We start from the raw sequence: 24,585 nt of genomic DNA on the forward strand, positions 1-24,585 counted from the left end.
TAACCCACTACGCCACCGACCGCCCCAGTATTAGTATTTCTATTAGAATTGGTATTATTATTATTGTTGCTAATATACACTCATTGTAAATATTTATATATTTTTTGAGCTACTTGACTAATTTGAATTTGAATAAAGTATTTTTCTATTTTATTCTATTCTAGAACGCTCTGAACAATGTAGTCGACCGATGAGCATCTTTTAGCCACAGCTGCGTTCGTGCTGTTATAACGCAGTTAGTTGCCCCTCTTTGTGTACGGTCCAACTGAACTGGATGGGTTTTTGCCTCGTCGCCATGGTTACCGTCACCCTGCTTCCTGTTTGGAATCTGTGAGCGTGGATTCTCAGTAAGACGAAGAAGCTTGAATAATAAGGGGAAACCGGACTTCTTCTTGGTTCACCTCTCATCCAATCAGCGTCTTCAGTTCTTAGTAGAACCGGGTCATTGCGGTCACATTTATCACTGAAACACCTGACTAATGTCTGGGTCATTCTCACCTAGAAATCCTTCTCCCGTCCGAACGAGCAAGTTTTGGTCCCAGGATCCTGGCTGCTGAGACTAAAGCTTGTTCAGACAGGTGAGAATGAACTGACCCTCCGCTCCTTATAAGCTTATACTTCCCTCCAACTAGTTTAGAACTGAAGAAGCCTTTCAGACGAGAGATGAAACGTCTTCAAGATCCAAGAAGTAGTAGTCCAGTTGCCCTTATTCCAGCTCTCAGGATTCCCGTTTGCACATATATTGGATAAAAACAGTCAGAATGTGTCTCTGAACGACCCAAATTTGCATAAAACAAGACTAAAAACGTCCGTTAATATGAAACTTGTTTGATTTAGACACCTTAAAACAGCCTGGATTGAGTTTTATGACCACTTTACACCAAACGACCAGATCCCGTCACAACTCTCCTGGGCGTTGGCGGCGTTTAACAGAAGGTTTGAAGAGAATAAGACTCGTTGAGATCTCAGAAAACAACCAGCAGGGATGCAAGCACAGCATCTGGTGTCATCGGCGTAGAAGTGACCGAAAGAACCACCAACAGAATGAACAGTGTCCTTAATGTATACAGAAAATAATCTGGGCCGAGTACTGAGCCCTGAGGTACGCCATTACTGACGAAAAGAGGCCGAAAAGATTAGAATGCGCCCTAAATTCATCCTTTATGGCCGTTAGAACCATGATGCCTACTGAGAAGAGCAGAATGATCAACAGTATCGAAAGGTTAAAGGGATAATCCGGAGTAAAATGCACTTTAGATCAATTTACGGGACGATTTCATTTCACTTTCGAAAAAGAAATACTGGACTATGTTTGTAAAAAAAACAGCAACGAAATTGTGAATTTCCAGAGCGAGTTACTCCACACTCGGCAATCAACTCCTACGGACTTTCCGCTAAAGATGGCAGCTGCAGCAGCAACATTTCCGGAAAGGTACTGGCTTGATTAAATTCATTCTGGACTCTATATCCGACCACATGAAGACCTCGGGACACTTCGGTTTGGCTTTAGGGACCCTCTACTCACTACCACGTAAGTGTTATGTTGTTTGGAGCTGTAGAAGAGGTATAAAAATAGCGTTTTGTAGCGGCGATACGATTTGCCCCGCTCACTTCCAGGCTAACGACTTTTGGCTAAAAACTGTCAAATCGAAATTCTCAAAACACATCCGAATGACATGATTTTGATGTCAACTCAACGTATGTACTCCCAACATCCCGTAAACTGATCTAAAGTGCATTTTACTCCGGATTATCCCTTTAATGTATACAGAAAATAATGTGGGCCGAGTACTGAGCCCTGAGGTACGCCATTACTGACGGAAAGAGGCCGAACAGATAAAAATGCGCCCTAAATTCATCCTTTATGGCCGTTAGAACCATGATGCCTACTGAGAAGAGCAGAATGATCAACAGCATCGAAAGGTTAAGCTGGATTAATCAGAAACAGTCATTATGGGGGCAACTATAACCAGATTAAAGTCCGAGAACAAAAACAGACACGAGGAGCTTCCAGGTTCACCCTTTAATTTCATTTCATCACCATAAAATCATCACTTTTGGCATTTTAAGTCAAAAACATGCAAATAATCTGACCACCGTGATGTAAAAATGTTCTCACTGCAAACTGATGATTCTTTTCCACATTTAAACTCTGCCGAGTTCGTCCGTCGGTTCATGAGCAGATGTTTCATTTCCCGCCTTTTTCTAAGCCCAACTCACAAAAACGAAAAAAAAAGCAAAGACAGAAAGAGCAAACACTTTTCATTTGGGACAAAATCAGTTTACTCGTGTTGGAACCACTTCTCAGGATTAGATCCGTTAATAAACATGTTTTCCTGCAGACGCATGATTAAAATTCCACCTTGTTGAAGCTACCTTCCCCCCCCAAAATGCTCTAAAACAATCTGTGGAAGCTTCTGGAAGCTTCCGGAAACGTTTGAACGAAGCTCAGCTGGAACACGAGTTCCCGTGTGAAAAGCTTTCTCACTTTAATCAAAACAGAACAGACACATGAATAAAAGCAGGAGGATATGAGGTGTGGATTCGGCGTCAGAAAACCGCGTCGTTGCCTCCCAGCCTGCCGGACGCTTCCTTCCTCCTGCAGCCAGGAGGAGGCGCTGCAGGCTGGAGAGGGTTCAAGGTACCAGAGGCCTCCTCTGTTCATGTCCTCCTTTTGGCGTTTCTTTTAGACACGGAGAGGGCGAACCAGGTTAGTCGTCAGAGTCGGGTTTTATCGGGGGACCGCCGCCCTCCGAGGCCACGGGAAAAGTTTTCTTCCGACGCTTCTGCACGTGATCCTCGTTCCTCTTCTCCAAGGCCATGATCTGTCACAGAGAAGGCAGATTCATGCTAAATCAAGTAAAAAAAAAAACTCTGAAGTGAATCTAATGAAGAATTAAAACTAGGGGTGGGCAACGATTAAAACGTTTAATCTAATTAATCGCATGATTTCCCTGATTAATCGCATTTGTACGCAGAATCCAAAAATGAATCCAAAAGTAGCGTATAGCTTTTAGCATTTAGCTTTATTTTAAATGTGCTGCCATATGAATGAAAGTGCCATAACATTTGTTGTGCAAACACACTTTTAACATCAGCATCTTTCTGTAGTTTTTATGTAGAAGCCTCGCTCCACTGTCTGTTTCCTTGAATGACTTGCTGCTATCAGTTGTGTGTTTTGCCTTTAAGTGATATTTTAGACTGGAACTACTACGCTGAGAAGACAATTCAACTTGGCAGTGTTTACAGATGACTTTGGTTCTGTCGACTCCGCCGTCTGGAAGAACTTTAACATGAAAATGGCCGAGTAAAAGTTCCGTACCCTTCTCCATGTTTGGTGGATCCGCCGATTACTTTCTTTTCCTGTTCCACAGCAGACAGCAGCAGACTTTTACAAAATAAAAGCCTGTGAGCAGCAGACTTTTACAAAATAAAAGCCTGTGAGCAACAGACTTTTACAAAATAAAAGCCTGTGAGAAACAGACTTTTACAAAATAAAAGCCTGTGAGCAGCAACAGACTTTTACAAAATAAAAGCCTGTGAGCAACAGACTTTTACAAAATAAAAGCCTGTGAGCAACAGACTTTTACAAAATAAAAGCCTGTGAGCAACAGACTTTTACAAAATAAAAGCCTGTGAGCAACAGACTTTTACAAAATAAAAGCCTGTGAGCAGCAACAGACTTTTACAAAATAAAAGCCTGTGAGCAGCAGACTTTTACAAAATAAAAGCCTGTGAGCAGCAACAGACTTTTACAATAATAAAACCCTGTGAGCAATAAACTTTTACAAAATAAAATATTTATCGGCGTTAAATAATTAATGCGTTAACACGATAATAACGAGTTAACTTGCCCAGCCCTACTTAAAATAAAAAACACTGACGTCTCAACAGAAGTTAATTTTCCCTCAAACTAAACTTCTTGAATATCAAACCAAAGACAGAACTTTTCAACCCAAACTTCCACTTCTTCCTTTTTGATGACACGACGACAGCGTTAATAAGAAGGTTTGGCTTGATTTGAGCGACTCTGCGTCTTCCGCTACCTCTGTCATGAACTCGGCTTCGTCCTCGGCGCCGACGGGGATGTTCAGCCCGGTCACGGCGTTGAAAAGGTCGCACATGCTCATCGCCTCGCCGACTCCTCGCTTCTGGAAGAACTGAAACACACAAACGGATCCGAGCCGCCAATTAACCAGCCAGCCAGCTGTGTTGTTACCAGTTACTTTACCCGGTTAAATATTATTTTACCAGCTTCACCAGGACACCAGTAACCTTTAGTTGTTCCACATTTCCTGTCGGGACCCAGGATTTACTCCACAGGTGCCAGATCAATACATTTTATGATCAATTTAATAATTTCAGTTCATTTTCAGATTAATTAGTTTCAGTTTCTCTGAAGAAGCTTTTCTTCATCTCACAGAACAATTAACCAGGCATGAAAACTGTAAAACCTAAAATAAACTAATAATTAATAATAAATTAATCAAAAATTTTATCAAACAATCAAAGAAATTACATTAAATAAAAATTAAATACTAAATAAAAATCAACTATAAATACAAAAAATAATAATTAAAAAAGGTGATCAATGATAAAATGTGACAAATAAATGAAAAAACATAAACAGGGGTAAATAAAAATAAATAAGAATTAAAAAAAAGTTATTGAAATCAGTACTAACAAAATTACTATAAATAATAGCAATAATAATTAAATTAATAATAAAAAAAAAAAAAATTAATACATAATGAATTAAAAAAAAAATCTTTTTTAAGACTTCAAAATCAATAAACATTATATATATTTATTTATTATTATTCATTATTATTATTTATAATAAATAAAAGTGTAAAAAGATTTCATAAAAATAATTTTAAAAAAAAATTCTATTTCTAAAAGAATCTGAAATAAATAAATAAATAAATAAATAAAGTATTAATAATCCTCTGTGGTTACCGTGGAGACGTTTCTGCAGTCTCTGAAGAGGAACTCGAGCCCGTGGGGGTGGGTCGGCTCGATGGACTGACTGACGTCGATGAGCCAAACCTACGAGACGGAAAAACCAGAAGTTTGTGGAAATAAGGAAACACCCGCAGGACATATTTAACATAATTCAAACAATTGCAACATATTTACGTTACAAAGAAAGATTATCATCATTTTAAGGAGTTTATTTCCCCTTTTTCCTCAAACTTTAACGTTTCTATTTATAATAAATGAATTTATTCATCATTATTCATCGTGAAGTTACGATAAAATAAAATACGTTAAATTTTACTTTAACTCGTGGATCAAATTATTTTTCAGGGTATCGTAATATGGAGCACTAACACTGCCATAATCCAAAATAAAAAATAAAAAAAATACAGATAATTAAGTTATACGATTTAAAAATGCAAATAAAATTACATTAAAAATAAATTTATTGTTGTAAAAATGTTTATTAGCTTTTATTTCTGTATTACTTCCTTTATATCATATTGATCCATTTATTCCCTTTAAATAATGTAGTTTAGTTTTACGGTACATTTTTAAATGCAAAAGGTGCATTTTATCTTATTTATAGATGTATCAACTTTTCTCCTCATTTATTCACCAAAACCAACGTTTTCTGTGCAGAAATAAATCATTTAGAGGGAATAATAAAGGGAAATAAATAAAGGAATAACTAATAAAGACATTAGTTAATTAAAAATAACCGTAAATAAATAAATAACATAACAATCTTAAATTAATGCGGAAAAATGTATTTATTTCACATTTTATACGGTTACTGTTGTATTAATTTATCGCTTACTTAATTTCATCATCATAGAAACTTATTTATTTGGCAGTTTCAGTGCTCCATACCACAGAAGGAAGAAGCAAAAGAATAAAAAAAAGAAGGAGAGAAATAAAACAAAGAGGAGAGACGGAAACGATGGATGAAAAGAGGTCTAAAGAAGGAAACAATCAGTGGAAAAAAGGATGAAGAAGTGAAAAGTTGATGATGGAGGGATGGTGAAAGACGAGAAACAGACTGAGAGTCGTACCTTCCCTTCGTGCCACAGCATGTTGTATTCACTGAGGTCAGCGTGAACCAGGTTACACTCCTGATACAGCTGCTGCATCATCTGCAGAAGAAGAAGAAGAAGCTGCACCAGTCCGTCTGGGACAAATAAACTCCAAACATCTGGAGATCATCATCAGGGCGTCTTTGATGGAGCCAAAGAACTTCGTAAAGGTGTGTGTGTGTGTGTGTGTGTGTGTGTGTGTGTGTGTGTGCTTCCTGCCCGTGTACGTACGTGCAGGACCTGGCAGTAGGCGTTCTTCATGTCCTCGGAGCCCAGGATGACGTCCTTGAGTTTGGGAGCGGGGACGTGATCTTTACCGATGAACGACATCACCAGGATGTGTTTCTTCAGCGTCACCACCTCTGGACAGGGAATCTCTGCCTTCTTCATCCTGAACACACACCGTTGGGTTTTCATCACTTCACAGCACATTTAGATCACTCGCAAGCGCTACGTGGAGACTCGCTTTAGCCTTAGAACAAAAGTTAGAAGCGATTCAAGTCTTAAATCAGTTTTTTTTTTTAAAAAAGCAGCTTTTAAAGCTCAAACAGCCTGAGATCTGTGATGAAATCTAACCCTAAAACTAACTTGTCACCTCCTCAATTTCCAAGAGGGGGAGGAGCTCCACCATCCAGAGGGCGAGGAGCTCCACCATCCGGAGGGGGAGGAGCTCCACCATCCGGAGGGGGAGGAGCTCCACCATCCGGAGGGGGAGGAGCTCCACCATCCAGAGGGCGAGGAGCTCCACCATCCGGAGGGGGAGGAGCTCCACCATCCGGAGGGGGAGGAGCTCCACCATCCAGAGGGGGAGGAGCTCCATCATCCAGAGGGGGAGGAGCTCCACCATCCAGAGGGAGGAGCTCCACCATCCAGAGGGGGAGGAGCTCCATCATCCAGAGGGGGAGGAGCTCCACCATCCAGAGGGGGAGGAGCGCCATCATCCAGAGGGGGAGGAGCTCCACCATCCAGAGGGAGGAGCTCCATCATCCAGAGGGGGAGGAGCTCCATCATCCAGAGGGGGAGGAGCTCCATCATCCAGAGGGGGAGGAGCTCCACCATCCAGAGGGGGAGGAGCTCCATCATCCAGAGGGGGAGGAGCTCCACCATCCGGAGGGGGAGGAGCTCCATCATCCAGAGGGGGAGGAGCTCCATCATCCAGAGGGGGAGGAGCGCCACCATCCAGAGGGGGAGGAGCTCCACCATCCAGAGGGGGAGGAGCTCCACCATCCAGAGGGAGGAGCTCCACCATCCAGAGGGGGAGGAGCTCCATCATCCAGAGGGGGAGGAGCTCCATCATCCGGAGGGGGAGGAGCTCCACCATCCGGAGGGGGAGGAGCTCCATCATCCAGAGGGGGAGGAGCTCCATCATCCAGAGGGGGAGGAGCTCCATCATCCAGAGGGGGAGGAGCTCCACCATCCAGAGGGGGAGGAGCTCCACCATCCAGAGGGGGAGGAGCTCCATCATCCAGAGGGGGAGGAGCTCCACCATCCAGAGGGGGAGGAGCTCCATCATCCAGAGGGGGAGGAGCTCCATCATCCAGAGGGGGAGGAGCTCCACCATCCAGAGGGGGAGGAGCTCCACCATCCAGAGGGGGAGGAGCTCCACCATCCAGAGGGAGGAGCTCCACCATCCAGAGGGGGAGGAGCTCCATCATCCGGGGGGAGGAGCTCCAACATCCGGGGGGAGGAGCTCCACCATCCAGAGGGGGAGGAGCTCCACCATCCAGAGGGGGAGGAGCTGATTATTAAAGTGAGACTGAACGCTATACTGAGCGACAGATAGAATCCGGCCGATGTTACCTGCAGAGCTCAGGTGTCGGGCGCTCAGCAGAGTTACCTGGTCAGGTTGTGCATCTCCTTCTCGGCCCACAGCCTGATGATCTTCCTCGGGTTCAGCTTGCTGAAGCGATCTTTGAAGCGATAGTCGTCTTTGATGTAGCGGTCTCTGTTTTTGAACTCGTTCAGCGTGGTTTTGAACACCTTCAGCACCACTTCGCCCGGGACGGGCTGCTCCTCGATGCTGCCGACACACCCAAAACGAAGCCGGTAAACTCTCTTTAACCGTCAAAAGAGGCGGTTAAAGGATAGTTCGCCTCTTTAAAGGGACAGTTCGCCTCTTTAAAGGGACAGTTCGCCTCTTCTGACATGAAGCTGTGTAACATCCCATATCAGCAGCATCATTTCTGAACATCTTCTTACCCCCTGCTGCGTCCTGTGAGCAGAGTTCCAGCCTCGTTTTGGTGCTGATGAAGGTAGTCCGGCTAGTTGGCTGGGGTTTAAAAAATAAAGTGTTTTGCTTCTCAGAACAATATGCGTTCAACAGAGTAATACGTTTGCATCACAGAATGGTTCTCCAGGAAAAAGTCAGACTTTTCCTTTTGTTTTGTTTCCTTTCCTTTTGTTTGCTTTCCTTTTGTTTCCTTTCCTTTCCTTTTGTTTTGTTTCCTTTCCTTTTGTTTGCTTTCCTTTTGTTTCCTTTCCTTTTGTTTTGTTTCCTTTCCTTTTGTTTGCTTTCCTTTTGTTTCCTTTCCTTTCCTTTTGTTTTGTTTCCTTTCCTTTTGTTTCCTTTCCTTTCCTTTTGTTTTGTTTCCTTTCCTTTTGTTTGCTTTCCTTTTGTTTCCTTTCCTTTCCTATTGTTTTGTTTCCTTTCCTTTTGTTTCCTTTCCTATTGTTTTGTTTCCTTCCCTTTTGTTTCCTTTCCTTTCCTATTGTTTTGTTTCCTTTCCTATTGTTTTGTTTCCTTCCCTTTCTTTGGTTTCCTTTCCTTTTGTTTCCTTTCCTTTCCTATTGTTTTGTTTCCTTTCGTTTCCTTTCCTTTTGTTTGCAGAGCGAGCAGTCCCCTGCTTCCGAGCAGCAAACACCGTAACAGGTGCGGCTGTCGGCAGGCGGCAGCAGGCAGTGATACGAAGGGAGAGAAAATAGGGCCAAGAGATTGTGAGGTCCGACTTTTTCCTGGAGAACCATTTTGTGATGCAAATGTATTACTCTGTTGAACGCATATTGTTCTGAGAAGCAAAACGCTTTATTTTTTAAACCCCAGCCAGCTAGCCGGACTACCTTCATCAGCACCAAAACGAGGCTGGAACTCTGCTCACAGGACGCAGCAGGGGGTAAGAAGATGTTCAGAAATGATGCTGCTGATATGGGATGTTACACAGCTTCATGTCAGAAGAGGCGAACTGTCCCTTTAAAACAATTTCCTGAACTATCTGCAGGTTTCTTTGCTGCTTTTTAGGCTCGTCTGCGCTCACCTTCCTCCGTCGGCGTGGAAGACCACGGACTCCTTCCCAGTGCTGATGCAGCCGTTGATGTTTTCCAGCACGCCGGCGTTCACCATCTTGTACATCAGCAGGCGGGTGCGAGGGTCCACCGCTTGTTCCTGAGGAGAGACGAAGGCGTTCAGACGGCAGGGAGTGAATGAAGGCGAGTTACTTCTTGAACGGCGCAGCAGAAAAAGGAGCAGTGCGTGTAAACCTACGGCGGTGGAGTGCTCCTTCTTCTCGTGCAGCCTGGCGCTTCGGCGCTGCTCGCTGTAGCAGTGCTGCTTCAGAGAGTTAAACACCTGATTGGACAGCTTCAGGTCCATCCCCAAACCGTCACCGACGTGCACCTCCGGCGCAAACTGCAAGACAAAGGGGCGGAGTTTAACTTTTAGGAGTCTCAATGATAAATATCACCTTTTAAGGCACTCCATAGAACCTGATAAACGGGCAGAATGACCCCCGCCATCAGCCGATGAAGAGTCATTTCTATTGAACACTGAAATATTGGGCGACCTGTCCCAGGAGGCGTGGCGTGCTGCCTTTGAGGACCAGTAATACTTTATATCACTTTATATTTTCAAACTGTTTTTTACATTTTTAAACTGTTTTTAAATTATTTTTTTATATTTTCAAACTGTTTTTTAAATAGTTTTTTATATTTTCAAACCGTTTTTTACATTTTTAAACAGTTTTTTTAATTGTTTTTTACATTTGTAAATTGTTTTTACATTTTTAAAATTGTTTTTACATTTTTAAAATTGTTTTTTACATTTTTAAATTGTTTTCTTTACATTTTTAAACTGTTTTTTAAATTGTTTTTTACATTTTTAAACTGTTTTTTTTAAATTGTTTTTTTACATTTGTAAATCGTTTTTTACATTTTTAAACATTTTTAAATTGTTTTTTACATTTTTAAACTGTTTTTTACATTTTTAAACTGTTTTTTTTACATTTTTAAACTGTTTTTAAATAGTTTTTTAAATTCTTAGATTGTTTTTAAAGTGTTTATAATTGTATAAACATTTTTATTGCTTTATTATGTCTTGCTACTGGATGCTTGAATTTCTTTCGGGATCAATAAAGTATCTATCTAATAAACTCGGTAAAGAGATGCGCGTAAAATGTGATCAAACTGCTGAAAGATCAATAAGACGTGTGGCAGACTCCTGGAGGTTAAAGCTGAGCACGGCTTCCCGTTTGGTGGAATATTCTCGCCGTTTTCAGATGTTTATACATAAACACGGGTTTTGGGGAACGTGCTGCAGCTGAACGAGCGCCTTACGTTGTCCATGCGCGCCGTGTTCTTGCGGCCGCAGGTCACCTCGTCGTGTTTGGTGGTGATGTTTTTGCCCTTCCCGGTGAAGCCCTTCCTGGGCGTGGTCTGAGGTTTCACTGAATCATCACACACACACACACACAGCGTTAGAGTTCATTAGGAGGTTAGACGGCAGAGATGGGACCAAGTCACACATGTGCAAGTCTCAAGTAATTTTTTCTTGGTCAAGTCACCTTATTATTGCAATTTTACCTGCAGAATCTGATCTTAATAAAGTGAAAACACAAAGATATAAGTAACTGTCAGTAAACGTCATTGGCCAATGTGTCCAACCTGTCCACCCCGTATCATATCAAGCTAACGTTAGCTAACTACCGACTAGGCTAACAGGATAATATTAGCTAATTTGACGAGCACTTACTGGTCAGAATGGATCTTCAGATGATGAACAAAGTTGGAAGTTGTCGTCTGGCTGTCTGAGATGTTGATGCCGCATGTCTTGCACTGAGCTGTTCGTCTTTTGCCGTCAAAACGGTAATTACGAAAGCCGAAGACAATGGCTGTGTTCCAAACCGCATACTACTCCTACTACTCCTACTAACTTTTTGAGTTAGTAAGCGAGTTTGAGTAAGCGAGAAGTTCCAGGATGCGTACTAGATTCTCTGAAATGTTGGGTATGCATCATGAGGTCACTACTCATACTCAAACTACCCAAGATGCAACGTAACGTGACGTCGCCGATCATCATTTCCTGTCAAAACGGCAGTTTCAAGCTAGCTACAACGAGGGTAGGTTCACTTCCTGTTTTCAAAACAAAAGCACCAATTGTATGGTAATGGCTTTCCCTATGATAAAAGGCAACGGGTATTTTATTTTGTGAAAATAACCGGAATTGCGTTAGCTCACTGCGGCTAGCTTTAGTAGCGCCGAATTCGTGGGAACAAAATTGTAAACAGCCGGTATTTTGTCAGGTTTTCAACACGTTGGGGATCTAAACGACTACTTTCTCACCTGAAAATGTTTCAAATGTTGCTAAAGTTTACAGAGTTTAGAGCTTAAGAGAAATCAGCTTCAGGCCGGCTGATTTCAGCTCGGGCAGGAGCGAAATGCATTGTGGGTAAACACTCTGCATACTGTCTGATCGATCAGTATGTAGTATGGAAGTATGCGGTTTCGAACACAGTCTATGACTCTCGGTCCCGCTGACATGTTGATGCATATCTGATATGAGTTTAATAAACACTAAGGTACGTAGAGAGGGCATGGCTGATTGACAGGGTAGGGATCCAATCATGACGCCATTCTCAGCCTGCGCTCCTACCGGGTAATCCATATTATTTTTTAAATTAATTTATCAATTTTAAATTCAAACTGAAAACATGAACTGAATAACACTCAAGTCATTTAAGTCATCGTGTCTCAAGTCAAGTGCTGAGTCTAACTTCCAAGTCCGAGTCGAGTCTCAAGTCTTTTATTTTTATTTTTTAAGTCATCAAAACAGTGACTCGAGTCCCCGTCTCTGGTAAACAGGAATGTTTCGAGCAACAGAAACAGCGTTACCGGCTCTGTAGGGGTCGTGTCTCGTGTCCTGCCAGTCCACCTCGTCCTCGGAGCTGTCGCTGTCCTCATAAGGATGGACCATCCGGTAGTTCTCAAAGGAGATGGACACTGGACAGAAAAACAAACACAAACTGTCACGTCTTTTTAAAAAAAAAGCTCACGATTACTTCAACAAATGACTCCAAACACACCTGAAAACTATGATCCCCGACCTCAAAGTAAACATTAAGGGGGGGCGGGGGGTCCACATCTGTTTTTAGATGCATCACGATGCGAACGTGGACGATTCTGACAGTCAAAACTTCTTTGTGGAAATTGATGACCTAAGGTTGCACAGTTAGCTGTGTAAAACCAGCCGGTGGAACACGTTTCTCTGCCCGAGGCCGCTGAGTGTTTCCAGGCAGGAGGGATGTGCGTTTGTCTGGTTTGGAGAAGCTAACTGGTGGAGAAGCTAACTGATGGAGGAGCTAACTGATGGAGAAGCTAACTGATGGAGGAGCTAACTGATGGAGAAGCTAACTGTTGGAGGAGCTAACTGATGGAGGAGCTAACTGTTGGAGGAGCTAACTGTTGGAGAAGCTAACTGATGGAGGAGCTAACTGATGGAGGAGCTAACTGTTGGAGAAGCTAACTGATGGAGGAGCTAACTGATGGAGAAGCTAACTGTTGGAGAAGCTAACTGATGGAGAAGCTAACTGATGGAGGAGCTAACTGTTGGAGAAGCTAACTGATGGAGAAGCTAACTGTTGGAGGAGCTAACTGTTGGAGAAGCTAACTGATGGAGAAGCTAACTGATGGAGGAGCTAACTGTTGGAGAAGCTAACTGTTGGAGGAGCTAACTGTTGGAGAAGCTAACTGATGGAGAAGCTAACTGTTGGAGAAGCTAACTGATGGAGAAGCTAACTGGGGACTGGATAGTGTAGTGGTAAGATTGCCACCTTTAGTGTTGGTGACCTGGGTTCAAATCCCCCTGCATGAAAGGTACTACATCCAGTAGGGATCCTTAGGGGGCTAAGACCCCCTTACTTAGTATCCTACCTGTAAGTCGCCTTGGATAAAAGCGTCTGCCAAATGCGTAAACCAGTGTTAATTTCGTCAACCTGGACGTTAACGCCCCTTTTTCCCGTGACGACGACGCACAAAATTGCTTCCAGAAAATAAAAATATGACGAGAATAAAAAATTATTTTCGTTAACGAGACTAAGACAAGACAAAATTTACAAGCCATGGACGAATGGACATTAAAAAATGTAATTGTTTGTAATTCATTTGTAATTGTTAATATAAGTGTTTCTTGAACTTCATAGAAGATTACGCGCTGTTGCCCTGTTTGTCCCTGCACGGCGCCTGTCCAGTTCAGTTGAGTTTAGGCCCTTCCCATGTTAAGTAACGTAGCCCGTAGCTAGCTATAACTTAACCGTAGCAAGTTCAACTTTGCAGTCCAGTCATGGCGTCGGGCTCGGATACCAGTATACGGTTTGTTGGAGCTGGGCAGTGTGATATATATGTAAAAAATGAGAATCAGTGTGTGGAGAAGTTCTATTCTGCACAGTGTTATATAAATAAAATAGAGAAAAAGAGAAGCAGTGTGCGGAGAAGGTTTATTATGTTCTATTTATTCTATAGTTCTATAGTATATGTTCTATAGTTCTATTCTGCACAGTGTTGACTAAAATGACTAAACATGACTAAGACTAAATTAAAAAAAGCTGACAAAATTAACACCGGCGTAAACACAACATAACATAATGCTAACTGCCGCGGGTGAAGGTGCTCGGTGCGTCAGCCTGCTGGGGTTCTACCTTTGCTGTCGCCGTTGAACTTCTTCTCTTCGCGGCGGAGCTGACTGTCAAACTCGCGGTCGAACTGCATCTGCAGCATCTGGGCAAGCATCAGATCGCTGGTCGTGTCCGGACCTTCGTCCGACAGAAGCAGGTCGGCTCCGGGACTGAAGGAAAGGAATGACACCGCGGCTTAAACCCAGTAATGATCCGTCAGGCTCAGGTATATGAAGCTATAAAGCCGTCTGTAGTAACAACTCTCTTCCACTAGATGGCACCTACTGAAAAGATGTCAACTGTTTTTTTGTTTTGTTTTTAACAATGTTTATTGATATTTGAAATTGATAAATGAAGTATTCTACACCTCGTTCTTCCCTCTAACAGGATGAAGTTAGACACATGATTTTCTGCTTTTTAGATCATTAACAGGAAACTTTTAAGCATCCTTTGCTCTGCAGAACAAGCCGTGTTCTGGATTTTCTTCTTTTTGTCACAAACATTACGGCTTTGCTGCAGATAGAAGCTTTAATGAGCTTTAATGAGACATTTTAGAACTTTAAGGCGAGACACGGCTGGGAAAAAACAGGCATTTTTCAGGCAGTGGTCAATTTTGAGATTTTGGGCCAGTCTACTCCTTCAACATGTGTTCTTTCTACCTGCTATAAAGAAAATATTGAAGACATAAATTAAAATGTTTATTTTATTACATTTTGTTCACTCGCTGCAGTGCGTTTCGCCCGACTTTACCAAAAAGTTAGCATTCCAACGCGCCGTGCCGAGCTTCGTCTATTTACTGAAGTCTGTCATGACCGGAAAGCTCTGAGTCTCCTGCACAATGATATGAAACCAAATAACGACACTTCCTTTCTATCAGTAACCAATCAGGAATGTCTAAAGGCGGATTTATAGCTAATGACCAAATCTCATTGGCTGCTGCTCGTTTCTGCTAACGTGATTCGCTCAGACTCGTCACGTGGTGGACTCTGACGCTCTGAAAATGCCCCAAAACATCACAAATTAAGCAACAATTGCACTTTGCAAGATGCAATAAAAGAAAATCTATCAGATGAGCTGATGAAGCATCGGGGAGCAGCACACCTGACCTTAAACTGTCGTTAGGAAACCGAGGGGAGTTAAAGGCTGGTCATACATGTCGATCTTTTATTGTATTGTATTGAGCTTGTATTCTTTATTAATAAGATTATTTTATTCTATATTAGTATTACTAAGGCCCTGAGCATTTATTCTGTTTTTGAGCAATTGTTTCTAATACAAATGTATTGAATTCCCCTATTTAAATCTTTAAATGCCGTTTTCTCAAATTCATTTTTTTGTATTTTTCCAGTATCAATATCTCAGCCTATGGAGCACCTACTAACACCAAACTTTCCAGTTATACACTTAGCAGTATTCTGAAGATATTTACAGAAGGATTTGTTGATAAATCATTCCTGGCCTGATTTATGTGACATTATAATAAATTAATATGTCGAAAATTGATGTTTTTTAGGCTATGGACAGTATATTTTGATTTCCTAGGAAATGAAAGCAGATATCCTGAAATGCCTCTGTAATTTTCTTTACATTTTGTGTAGTGTCTCGCCTTAAAGCTGAATATTGTCTGAAACCTTTGAAGGAAAAACAAAAGCTGCAGCGAGGACTCACTCTGAAAGTGCCGGGAGGACGTTGTTCTCCTCGTCCAGCTGCCGGGCCAGCTCCTCACTCATCACTTCGGTCAGAGAGCAGGCCGGAGGCGCCGGGGCCACCGAACCCCACGGGCTCTGCAGAACAAGCAATTAAACTCGGATGAACCACGTTGTGTCACACCAGTCCTTGGTTGCTGCGGTAAATGCATTTAAAGTCACTTCCTGTGAGGCAGACACATCAGGATGACCTTCGTGTTGCCACATCTGTCCTCATCTGGACGTAAGTAAAACAACCTCACATGATAAATCACACCGTCTCTAAGTCAGAGACCAGCTGCTGCCCGACATGACCAACAAACACTTATTTCTACAGTTTATTTTGATGGATAAACTAGTGGGAAATAAAAATATCTAATGCTTTAGTACCTATAAGTGATTCATATCACTTTATAAACACATTCTGTAGTTACTTTGATTCAATAAGAATTTTTATTTAGCCGTAAAGCAGCAGAGAGGCGTGTGGTTGAAGTCCTCACGCATCATAAATGGGTTGGGATGCTGTTTCTGAAGCTGGGCAGCACCTGAGCTGATGATGTCACAGGTGAACTCTGAACACGCTGACAAAGCTCAGTTGAGCAAAGTACCAAAAATCACTCCGGCAAGAACAGAAAACAGGTTAAAAACACGTTTCTTCATCACACACGAGGCGGAGTGAAAGCTGTGCTTCTGAAATATTCAAACAAACTCACAACTTTAAATTTTAGATTCTCATTTTTAACTTCTACTGAAAAATCTGACTGACAAGACATTTCCTGGAACTAAGAACAGCTTCATATCTACTTTTACAGACTTAAAGGTTCGGAATATCTGTTCCGCCTCCTTTGGGTCCCCAGTCTTCATCACTTCGATGTCCAGTTGTGTCAAATGTCGTCTTATCGCTCAGCTGTGTCGATATGAAAGCCGGCGAGGCCATCTTGGATAACGGCTAACGTTAACAGCTAACCACGACGACACCCTCAGCTGCTAGAACATAAACAAAAGGTGGAGATAAAAGCCCAGCCAGGGCCTTCTTACCTTTGGTATCTCCGCTGTGACTCCTGTTTGATCCATAACTGCAATATCGATCGGTCGCTTGTTTCTTTCGGGATTGAATGGTGGCTAGCTGCTGAGCTAACGTTAGCAAGATTCGGGGAAGATTTGGTGAGAAAAACGACACGAAAAATAAAGCGTCACGCAACGTGACACGTACAGAAAACTGTCAGGTAAACTTTAGTCACTGTAAAATATATTTTACAAGTCGGAGACAAGAGTTTTTTTGTTTTTTTTACATAAACTGACGGTTGAGACGAGATAAGAGAGCTGCCACAGAGCGGAGGAGTTTCCCAGCACAGTGAACCGGAAATACGTCATAGGTTTAAATAGACAACTTCCGCTAAGACAATAAAAGCCTAAAAGTTACCGGAAGGGTTTCAATAAAATAAAGATATACTGTTGGCGTATAATGGAGGATAGTAAATTAAATCGACAGAAAATAAATAATTATAATAAAGGAGAAACTGTACAATCAAAAGTGCCATCCACTCTTTATTTTCTTCTTCTTTAATGTGAATTTTAGCTTTTTTTCCTCCATCATACCTTAAAGATCTCACAGTTGGATATTTTCCAAACAGAGCTCTTTGCTCTCAGACTGCAGGTTTACTTGAGGTTCCCAGTGTTTCTAAAAGTAGAATGAGAGGCAGAGCCTTCAGTTATCAGGCCCCTCTCTGTGGAACCAGCTGCCAGTTTGGCTTCAGGAAGCAGACACCCTCTCTCTACCTTAAAACTTTCCTTTCTGATAAAGCTTATAGTTAGGGATGGCACAGGTGATCCTGAAACATCCCATAGTTAAGCTGCTATAGGCCCAGACTGCTGGGGGAGCTCTGAATAAATTTGATTTGATTGGACTCTACCTTTTGTTGTGAATTGGTGCGATATAAATAAAAATGAATTGAACTGAATATTAAAAACGGTCTGAAAGTGGGTGCAAGGTCATTTTTATTTACAGATGAACAGATGATAAAGATGCAACAGAATACATTTAATCCAAACACAGAAGAAAAATAAAAGTGAGTAAAAACATTCAGCATCGATATAAATTCCCACAGCCTGAAAAAGTAAAATCGCTTGGACAAAATGTAACCTCCCGCGTCTTTGAAGCGCATACAACAACAGAGCTCACAGAATAATAACTGATCATCTGAAGCTAAATCTTTCTGAGACGGAGGAAAGAAAACTGGACTCATTTCTCTGTGATGAAGCTGTTTTATTGAAGGAAGTCAAAAGGACAAATATTTCCTGCTCTGAACATGAACTCTGGACTTTGTGCTGTTACAGGAAAACTGCCTCAGTTAGACCCTCATATCAGTTTGACATTTTCTCCATCAGATTCCACAGAAACAAATCAAATCAAATTTATTTGTAGCACATTTCATGTTCAAAACAATTCAAAGTACTTCACATAAAATAAAAGCATTGCAGCAGGGAGTGGAAGAAGCATTAAAAATACATAAAAGAATATAAAGAGAAACAAATAAAATTATTTAAATGAATTTAAAAACAAGCAACAGTCCAGATAAATTCAGAAAATAATCCAGATTATTTTCCCATTTCCAAAGTGATGAGATCTGAAAAGAGTCTGTGATAAAGGAAGGTCTGCTGATTCCTCTGCTGGGCTCCATGAAGTGGAAGAGAAACAACAACATACAGACACATCAGCACCAGGATCCGACTGATGTTTAGAGCTCAGAGAAGTTTAGATTTTCATGTGGAGAAATATTTCTGTGAATCAAACTTCTCATCAGCAGTGATATCCTCCATGGCTGCACAGACACAGGAAACAGCAGCAACTAAACAGCAGAGCAGCAGAGACATCACAGCAGCCAGCTGTCAGCAACAAGCTGTCAGCAACCAGCTGTCAGCAACCAGCTGTCAGCAACCAGCTGTCAGCAACAAGCTGTCAGCAACCAGCTGTCAGCAACCAGCTGTCAGCAACAAGCTGTCAGCAACTAGCTGTCAGCAACAAGCTGTCAACAACCAGCTGTCAGCAACCAGCTGTCAGCAACCAGCTGTCAGCAACCAGCTGTCAGCAACAAGCTGTCAGCAACAAGCTGTAAGCAACCAGCTGTCAGCAACCAGCTGTCAGCAACCAGCTGTAAGCAACCAGCTGTCAGCAACCAGCTGTCAGCAACCAGCTGTCAGCAACAAGCTGTCAGCAACCAGCTGTCAGCAACAAGCTGTCAGCAACCAGCTGTCAGCAACCAGCTGTCAGCAACAAGCTGTCAGCAACCAGCTGTCAGCAACCAGCTGTCAGCAACAAGCTGTCAGCAACCAGCTGTCAGCAACCAGCTGTCGGCAACCAGCTGTCGGCAACCAGCTGTCAGCAACAAGCTGTCAGCAACCAGCTGTCAGCAACCAGCTGTCAGCAACAAGCTGTCAGCAACAAGCTGTCAGCAACCAGCTGTCAGCAACCAGCTGTCAGCAACCAGCTGTCAGCAACAAGCTGTCAGCAACCAGCTGTCAGCAACAAGCTGTCAGCAACCAGCTGTCAGCAACCAGCTGACAGCAACCAGCTGTCAGCAACAAGCTGTCGGCAACCAGCTGTCAGCAACAAGCTGTCAGCAACAAGCTGTCTGCAACAAGCTGTCTGCAACAAGCTGTCAGCAACCAGCTGTCAGCAACAAGCTGTCAGCAACAAGCTGTCAGCAACCAGCTGTCAGCAACCAGCTGACAGCAACCAGCTGTCAGCAACAAGCTGTCGGCAACCAGCTGTCAGCAACAAGCTGTCGGCAACCAGCTGTCAGCAACCAGCTGTCAGCAACCAGCTGTCAGCAACCAGCTGTCGGCAACCAGCTGTCAGCAACAAGCTGTCGGCAACCAGCTGTCAGCAACAAGCTGTCAGCAACAAGCTGTCTGCAACAAGCTGTCAGCAACCAGCTGTCAGCAACCAGCTGTCGGCAACCAGCTGTCAGCAACAAGCTGTCGGCAACCAGCTGTCAGCAACAAGCTGTCAGCAACAAGCTGTCAGCAACAAGCTGTCTGCAACAAGCTGTCAGCAACCAGCTGTCTGCAACAAGCTGTCTGCAACAAGCTGTCTGCAACAAGCTGTCAGCAACCAGCTGTCAGCAACCAGCTGTCGGCAACCAGCTGTCAGCAACCAGCTGTCAGCAACCAGCTGTCTGCAACAAGCTGTCTGCAACAAGCTGTCTGCAACAAGCTGTCTGCAACAAGCTGTCAGCAACCAGCTGTCGGCAACCAGCTGTCAGCAACCAGCTGTCAGCAACAAGCTGTCAGCAACCAGCTGTCAGCAACCAGCTGTCAGCAACAAGCTGTCAGCAACAAGCTGTCAGCAACCAGTTGTCAGCAACCAGCTGTCGGCAACCAGCTGTCAGCAACCAGCTGTCAGCAACCAGCTGACTAAACACACTTCACTTTACACAAACTCTGCTGAGTCTCCAGGAGAAAAAGAATAAAGCCAGATCCCAGCACAGAGCGGCTGAGTGAATGTGGTCTGGACTCTGTGGAGGAGAGTCATGGTTCCAGAGACGCTGTAGAAGGACAGAATACCTGCTCTGTGATCCAGGTACACTCCCACTCTGGAGGCCCGAGGAACAGAGATGGAGGTAAAGATCTTGTTGTGCCTAAATGAATAACTGTTTGAGTAACAATATAATGCCCAAGATTTGTCATTAGATCCAAATACACATTCATTCCCACCTCCTGCTCTGCTGATGTTCTTGTATGCGACTGCTACAGCAACATTTCCTCCTCTCATCTCCATCTCCCAGTAACAACGTCCAGTCAGACTCTCTCTGCTCAGGACCTGACACCTGTCAGTGAATCTGTCTGGATGATCAGAATAAGACTGAAGTTGTTCCATAAATGTCACTTTTCTGTTCCCCTCTGACAGTAACAGCTTTCTGTGGGCTGTGTTTGGATCCAGTGTGATTTCACATGAATATCTTAAGAATCCAGCTCTGCTCTCAGGTTCTGGTTCTGGTTCTGGTTCTGGCTGTGGCAGTAAAACATCCACTTCAGCGGCTCTCAGTGAGATGTTGGCCCATTCCTCTCTCAGGATGTCCTGTAGTTTATCTCTGAGCTCTGACACAGCTGCTGTCACATCCTCAAAGTGCCTCAGAGGACGGATCTGGATGCTGGATGAGTGTGTAGCCCCCCTGAGTGCTGCCACTGAGGGGCAGCTGTGCAGAAACTGGCTGTGATCCTCTGTGTGTGAGAGCTGCTGCAGCTCAGCATCTTTCCTCTTCAGCTCAGTGATCTCCTGCTCCAGCTTCTCCTGAAGCTCTTTGACTCGCCTCCCTTCGGCTTCCTGCTGGGATCTGATCTGCTGCTTCACATCAGAGCTTCTTTTCTGGAGGAGACGGATCAGCTGGCTGAAGATCTTCTGGCTGTGCTCCTCTGTTTTATCAGCAGACCGATGGATGGCCTCCAGCTCCTGCTGAAGCAGCTTCACATCTTTCTCTGCGTCCTGGATTCTCTGCTGGATCTGCTGCCGACTCCCCTCCAGCTCTCTCTGCCTCTCAGTCCTTTCTGCTGCAGCTGACACTGTGTCGTGGCCTTTATGTTCATCCATTAAGCAGAGATAACAGATGCACTTCTGATCAGTACGGCAGAAAATCTTCATCACCTCATCGTGATCAGAGCAGATGTTCTCCTGGAGCTTCTTGGAGGGCTCCACCAGCTTGTGTTTCCTGAGTGGAGCTGAATCATAATGAGGCTGAAGGTGTTCCTCACAGTAAGAGGCCAGGCAGGATAAACAGGACTTGGTGGCTTTCAGCTTCCTCCCAGAGCAGACATCACAGGCCACATCTTCAGCTCCAGCATAGCAGTGATCAGCAGGAGCAGCACGGAGTCCAGTCTTCTTCAGCTGCTCCACTAAATCAGCTAACATGGTGCTTTTCCCCAGGACAGGCCTCGGTGTGAAGGTTTTCCTGCACTGAGGGCAGCTGTGTATCCCCTTCTGATCCTCTGCATCCCAGTGGCCTTTAACACAGCTCCTGCAGTAGCTGTGTCCACAGGGAATAGTCACCGGATCCTTCAGCAGATCCAGGCAGATCGAACAGGAGAAGCTTTCTTGGTCCAGCTGAACTCCTTTCTGCGCCATTTCTCCTCTCAGATCAGCGACTGACTGAGTCTCACTTCCTGAAAGCTGAAACTTATCTGAGCTCTGAGCTATAAATCACGTGTCTGTGCAGAGAACAGAGCCGGTCGGTTCACATTCTGTTGGTTACACCCATCATGAGCTGCAGATCTGAAGGGGAGGGAACAAGGGCCGTTTCTCAATACCCAAGTACGCTCATTGTGCATTTGGAACAGAAGCGTCATCATCGCTCGTGCCGCACTGCTTTCTGGGATAGCAAGCTGTCTGAAGTCTACACAAGTCACCACAGAAGCAAACTCGATAAAATGGGCGGAGCCAGCACACATCGGGGAATGTGGAGCGTTCTTGTCTAGGTGCGTACTTTGAATTGGAACAGTACTTGGTCCTTCAGTGATGACGTTTCAGAAGTACATGAGTACGCAAGTACAGACAAGTACACATACTGAGAAACGGCCAAGGAGACATGTGGGCGGAGCAGGAAGTGTGTCGAAGCTGTTTCACAGCAGTCTTCATGGTTAAAACACGGGTCCATTCTTCTTTTAATCACTTTGGAGAGAAACTTCACTTTCACAGTGACTCATGATGCTAACTCAACTAACTATCTAATCAACTAACTATCTAACCCAACTAACTCTATAACCAACTAATTATCTAACCCAACTAACTCTCTAACCCAACTAACTCTCTAAACCAACTAATTGTCTAACCCAACTAGCTCTCTAACCAACTTACTCTCTAACTCAACTAACTCTCTAACCCAACTAACTCTATAACCCACCAAACGATCTAACCAACTAACCCTCTAACCTAACTAACTAACTAACTAACTAACTAACTAACTAACTAACTAACTAACTAACTAACCCAACGAACTCTCTACCCGACTAACTCTCTAACTCAACTAACCATCTAACCCAACTAAATCTAAAACAAACTAACTCTCTACCCCAACTAACTCTCTAACCCACTAACTTTTTAACCCAAATAAATCTCTAACCAACTAACTATATAACCAAACAAACTCTCTACCCAACTAATTTTCTAACTCAACTATCTAACCAACTAACTGACCAACCAACTACCTCGCTAACCAACAAACCCAACTATCTAACCAACTAACTCTCTAACCCCACTAACTCTCTAACCATCTAACTTTCTAGCCCAACTAAATATCTAACCCAACTAATTATCTAACCAACTAACTATCTAACCCAACTAACCCAATTAGCTAATGGCGTGTGTGTGCATGCCTGCGTGTGTGCCTGTGTTTGTGTGTGTGTGTACGTCTGTGTTTGTGTGTGCGTGTGTATTTATGTGTGTGTGTGTGTGTGTATGTGCGTGTGTGTGAGACGTGACATCACTTCACGACATCCTACATTTCCCACAATGCACCTGACCGTTTTCCATCATTCTGAGTCACCTGCTTCACTCACCTCAGGTTTGGCGATCTTGTCCTGGTCGTCCTGCAGACAGACACACACTGTTCATCATTACGCTCACACCGAGTGTGTCGGCACTGATATTTAATTTGAACACACACACTTTAAAACACACGTTAAAAACACACACACTTTGAACACACACACTTTAAAACACACACACACACGTTAAACATACACACACACTTTAAAACACACACGTTAAGCACACGCACACGTTAAACACACACACACACTTTAAAACACACACACACACGTTAAAAACACACACACTTTAAAAAACACATGTTAAACACACACACACACATTCTCGTACTTAATGCAGAGTAAGGACCGAGTAAAACCACTCACAAAGTGAGGACCAGTATTTCTAGTTCACTTAAAAACAAACAAAATGTCATTCCAGACACTCGGTGGCATAGTGATACGATACACTGCTTCAGATTTTAAGAGGCACAAAAGATTCAGAAAAAGATTTTAATCTGTGTTAAACTTTAGGGGTGAAAAATTGACACTTTGGACATTCTGAGGTCCTACTGAGAAAATTAGAGGATAGCATCTATATAACCTGAGGAGGTCATCGAGAGGGAAACAAAGTGAGGACCGGCCAAAATGTCCTGACTATGTAAAAATGACCTCACTATGTTGGTTAAAAACTAGAGTTAGTCCTCACTCAACAGTAAGTGCAAGTACACACACACACACACACACACACACACACACACACACACACACACACACACACACACACACACACACACACACACACACACACACACACACACACACACATTCGTTAGCCCAGTAGCATGCTCACTAAGCAGTTGTTGTGTTGTCCTGTGGTTTAAGGTCATCTGTATCCACAGCTGTATTATATGAGATTGCTGCTGCTTGTGCTTTTTTGTTTGTTTGGTTGTGTGTTTGTTCTCTGCTTGTTTGGTTGTTTGTGTGTTTGTTTTCTACTTGTTTGTGTGTTTATACTCTATTTGTTTGTTTGTTTGTTTATACTCTGTTTGTTTGTGTGTTTGTACTCTGCTTGTTTGTGTGTTTGTGTGTTTGTTCTCTACTTGTTTGTGTGTTTATATTCTGCTTGTTTGTTTGTTTGTTTTTTGTTTTTTTTGTGTGTTTTTACTCTGCTTGTTTGTTCTCTGCTTGTTTGTTTGTGTGTTTGTGTGTTTGTTTATTCTCTGCTTGTTTGTTCGTGTGTTTGTTTGTTTGTTTATTCTCTGCTTGTTTGTGTGTTTGTTTTCTGCTTGTTTGTTTGTTCTCTGTTTGTTTGTGTTTGTTCTATGCTTGTTTGTTTGTGTGTTTGTTTGTTTGTTTGTTTATTCTCTGCTTGTTTGTTTGTTCTCTGTTTGTTTGTTTGTGTGTTTGTTCTCTGCTTGTTTGTTTGTTTGTGTGTTTGTTCTC

At 43.0% G+C, this 24,585-nt stretch overlaps 2 protein-coding genes across 2 annotated transcripts; both read right to left on the reverse strand.

The window, feature by feature from the left end:
* Positions 1-2,265: 2,265 nt before the first annotated feature.
* Positions 2,266-16,984, reverse strand: riok3 (RIO kinase 3 (yeast)). The gene is made up of 13 exons (XM_075452584.1): positions 16,657-16,984; positions 15,602-15,717; positions 13,958-14,103; positions 12,156-12,263; positions 10,602-10,711; positions 9,535-9,678; positions 9,308-9,435; positions 7,894-8,076; positions 6,288-6,447; positions 6,036-6,116; positions 4,960-5,049; positions 4,047-4,160; positions 2,266-2,825 (listed from the first exon to the last, which is right to left on the reverse strand). Exons 1-13 carry the CDS (start codon positions 16,690-16,692, stop codon positions 2,712-2,714), a joined length of 1,530 nt encoding a protein of 509 aa, XP_075308699.1. The 5' UTR covers positions 16,693-16,984; the 3' UTR covers positions 2,266-2,711.
* Positions 16,985-20,054: 3,070 nt separating this feature from the next.
* On the reverse strand, positions 20,055-21,739 carry LOC142370059 (tripartite motif-containing protein 16-like). The gene is made up of 2 exons (XM_075452480.1): positions 20,335-21,739; positions 20,055-20,258 (listed from the first exon to the last, which is right to left on the reverse strand). Exons 1-2 carry the CDS (start codon positions 21,737-21,739, stop codon positions 20,149-20,151), a joined length of 1,515 nt encoding a protein of 504 aa, XP_075308595.1. The 3' UTR covers positions 20,055-20,148.
* Positions 21,740-24,585: the final 2,846 nt, after the last annotated feature.

The sequence above is a fragment of the Odontesthes bonariensis genome, chromosome 20 (genome assembly GCF_027942865.1).
Source record: "Odontesthes bonariensis isolate fOdoBon6 chromosome 20, fOdoBon6.hap1, whole genome shotgun sequence".
NCBI classification, from domain to species: Eukaryota; Metazoa; Chordata; class Actinopteri; order Atheriniformes; family Atherinopsidae; genus Odontesthes; species Odontesthes bonariensis.

What these genes read in the sequence shown, in the direction of transcription:
- LOC142370059 (XM_075452480.1), bottom strand. Translation starts at nt 21,739, where the DNA reads ATGGCGCAGAAAGGAGTTCAGCTGGACCAAGAAAGCTTCTCCTGTTCG. An exon ending in GAACATCAGCAGAGCAGGAG is followed by an intron (nt 20,259 to 20,334) that starts GTGGGAATGAAT and finishes TTATTCATTTAG; the next exon opens with GCACAACAAGATCTTTACCT.
- riok3 (XM_075452584.1), bottom strand. Translation starts at nt 16,692, where the DNA reads ATGGATCAAACAGGAGTCACAGCGGAGATACCAAAG. An exon ending in ACACGACCCCTACAGAGCCG is followed by an intron (nt 10,712 to 12,155) that starts GTAACGCTGTTT and finishes GTGATGATTCAG; the next exon opens with TGAAACCTCAGACCACGCCC. An exon ending in CCTACTGCCAGGTCCTGCAC is followed by an intron (nt 6,117 to 6,287) that starts GTACGTACACGG and finishes CTTCTTCTGCAG; the next exon opens with ATGATGCAGCAGCTGTATCA.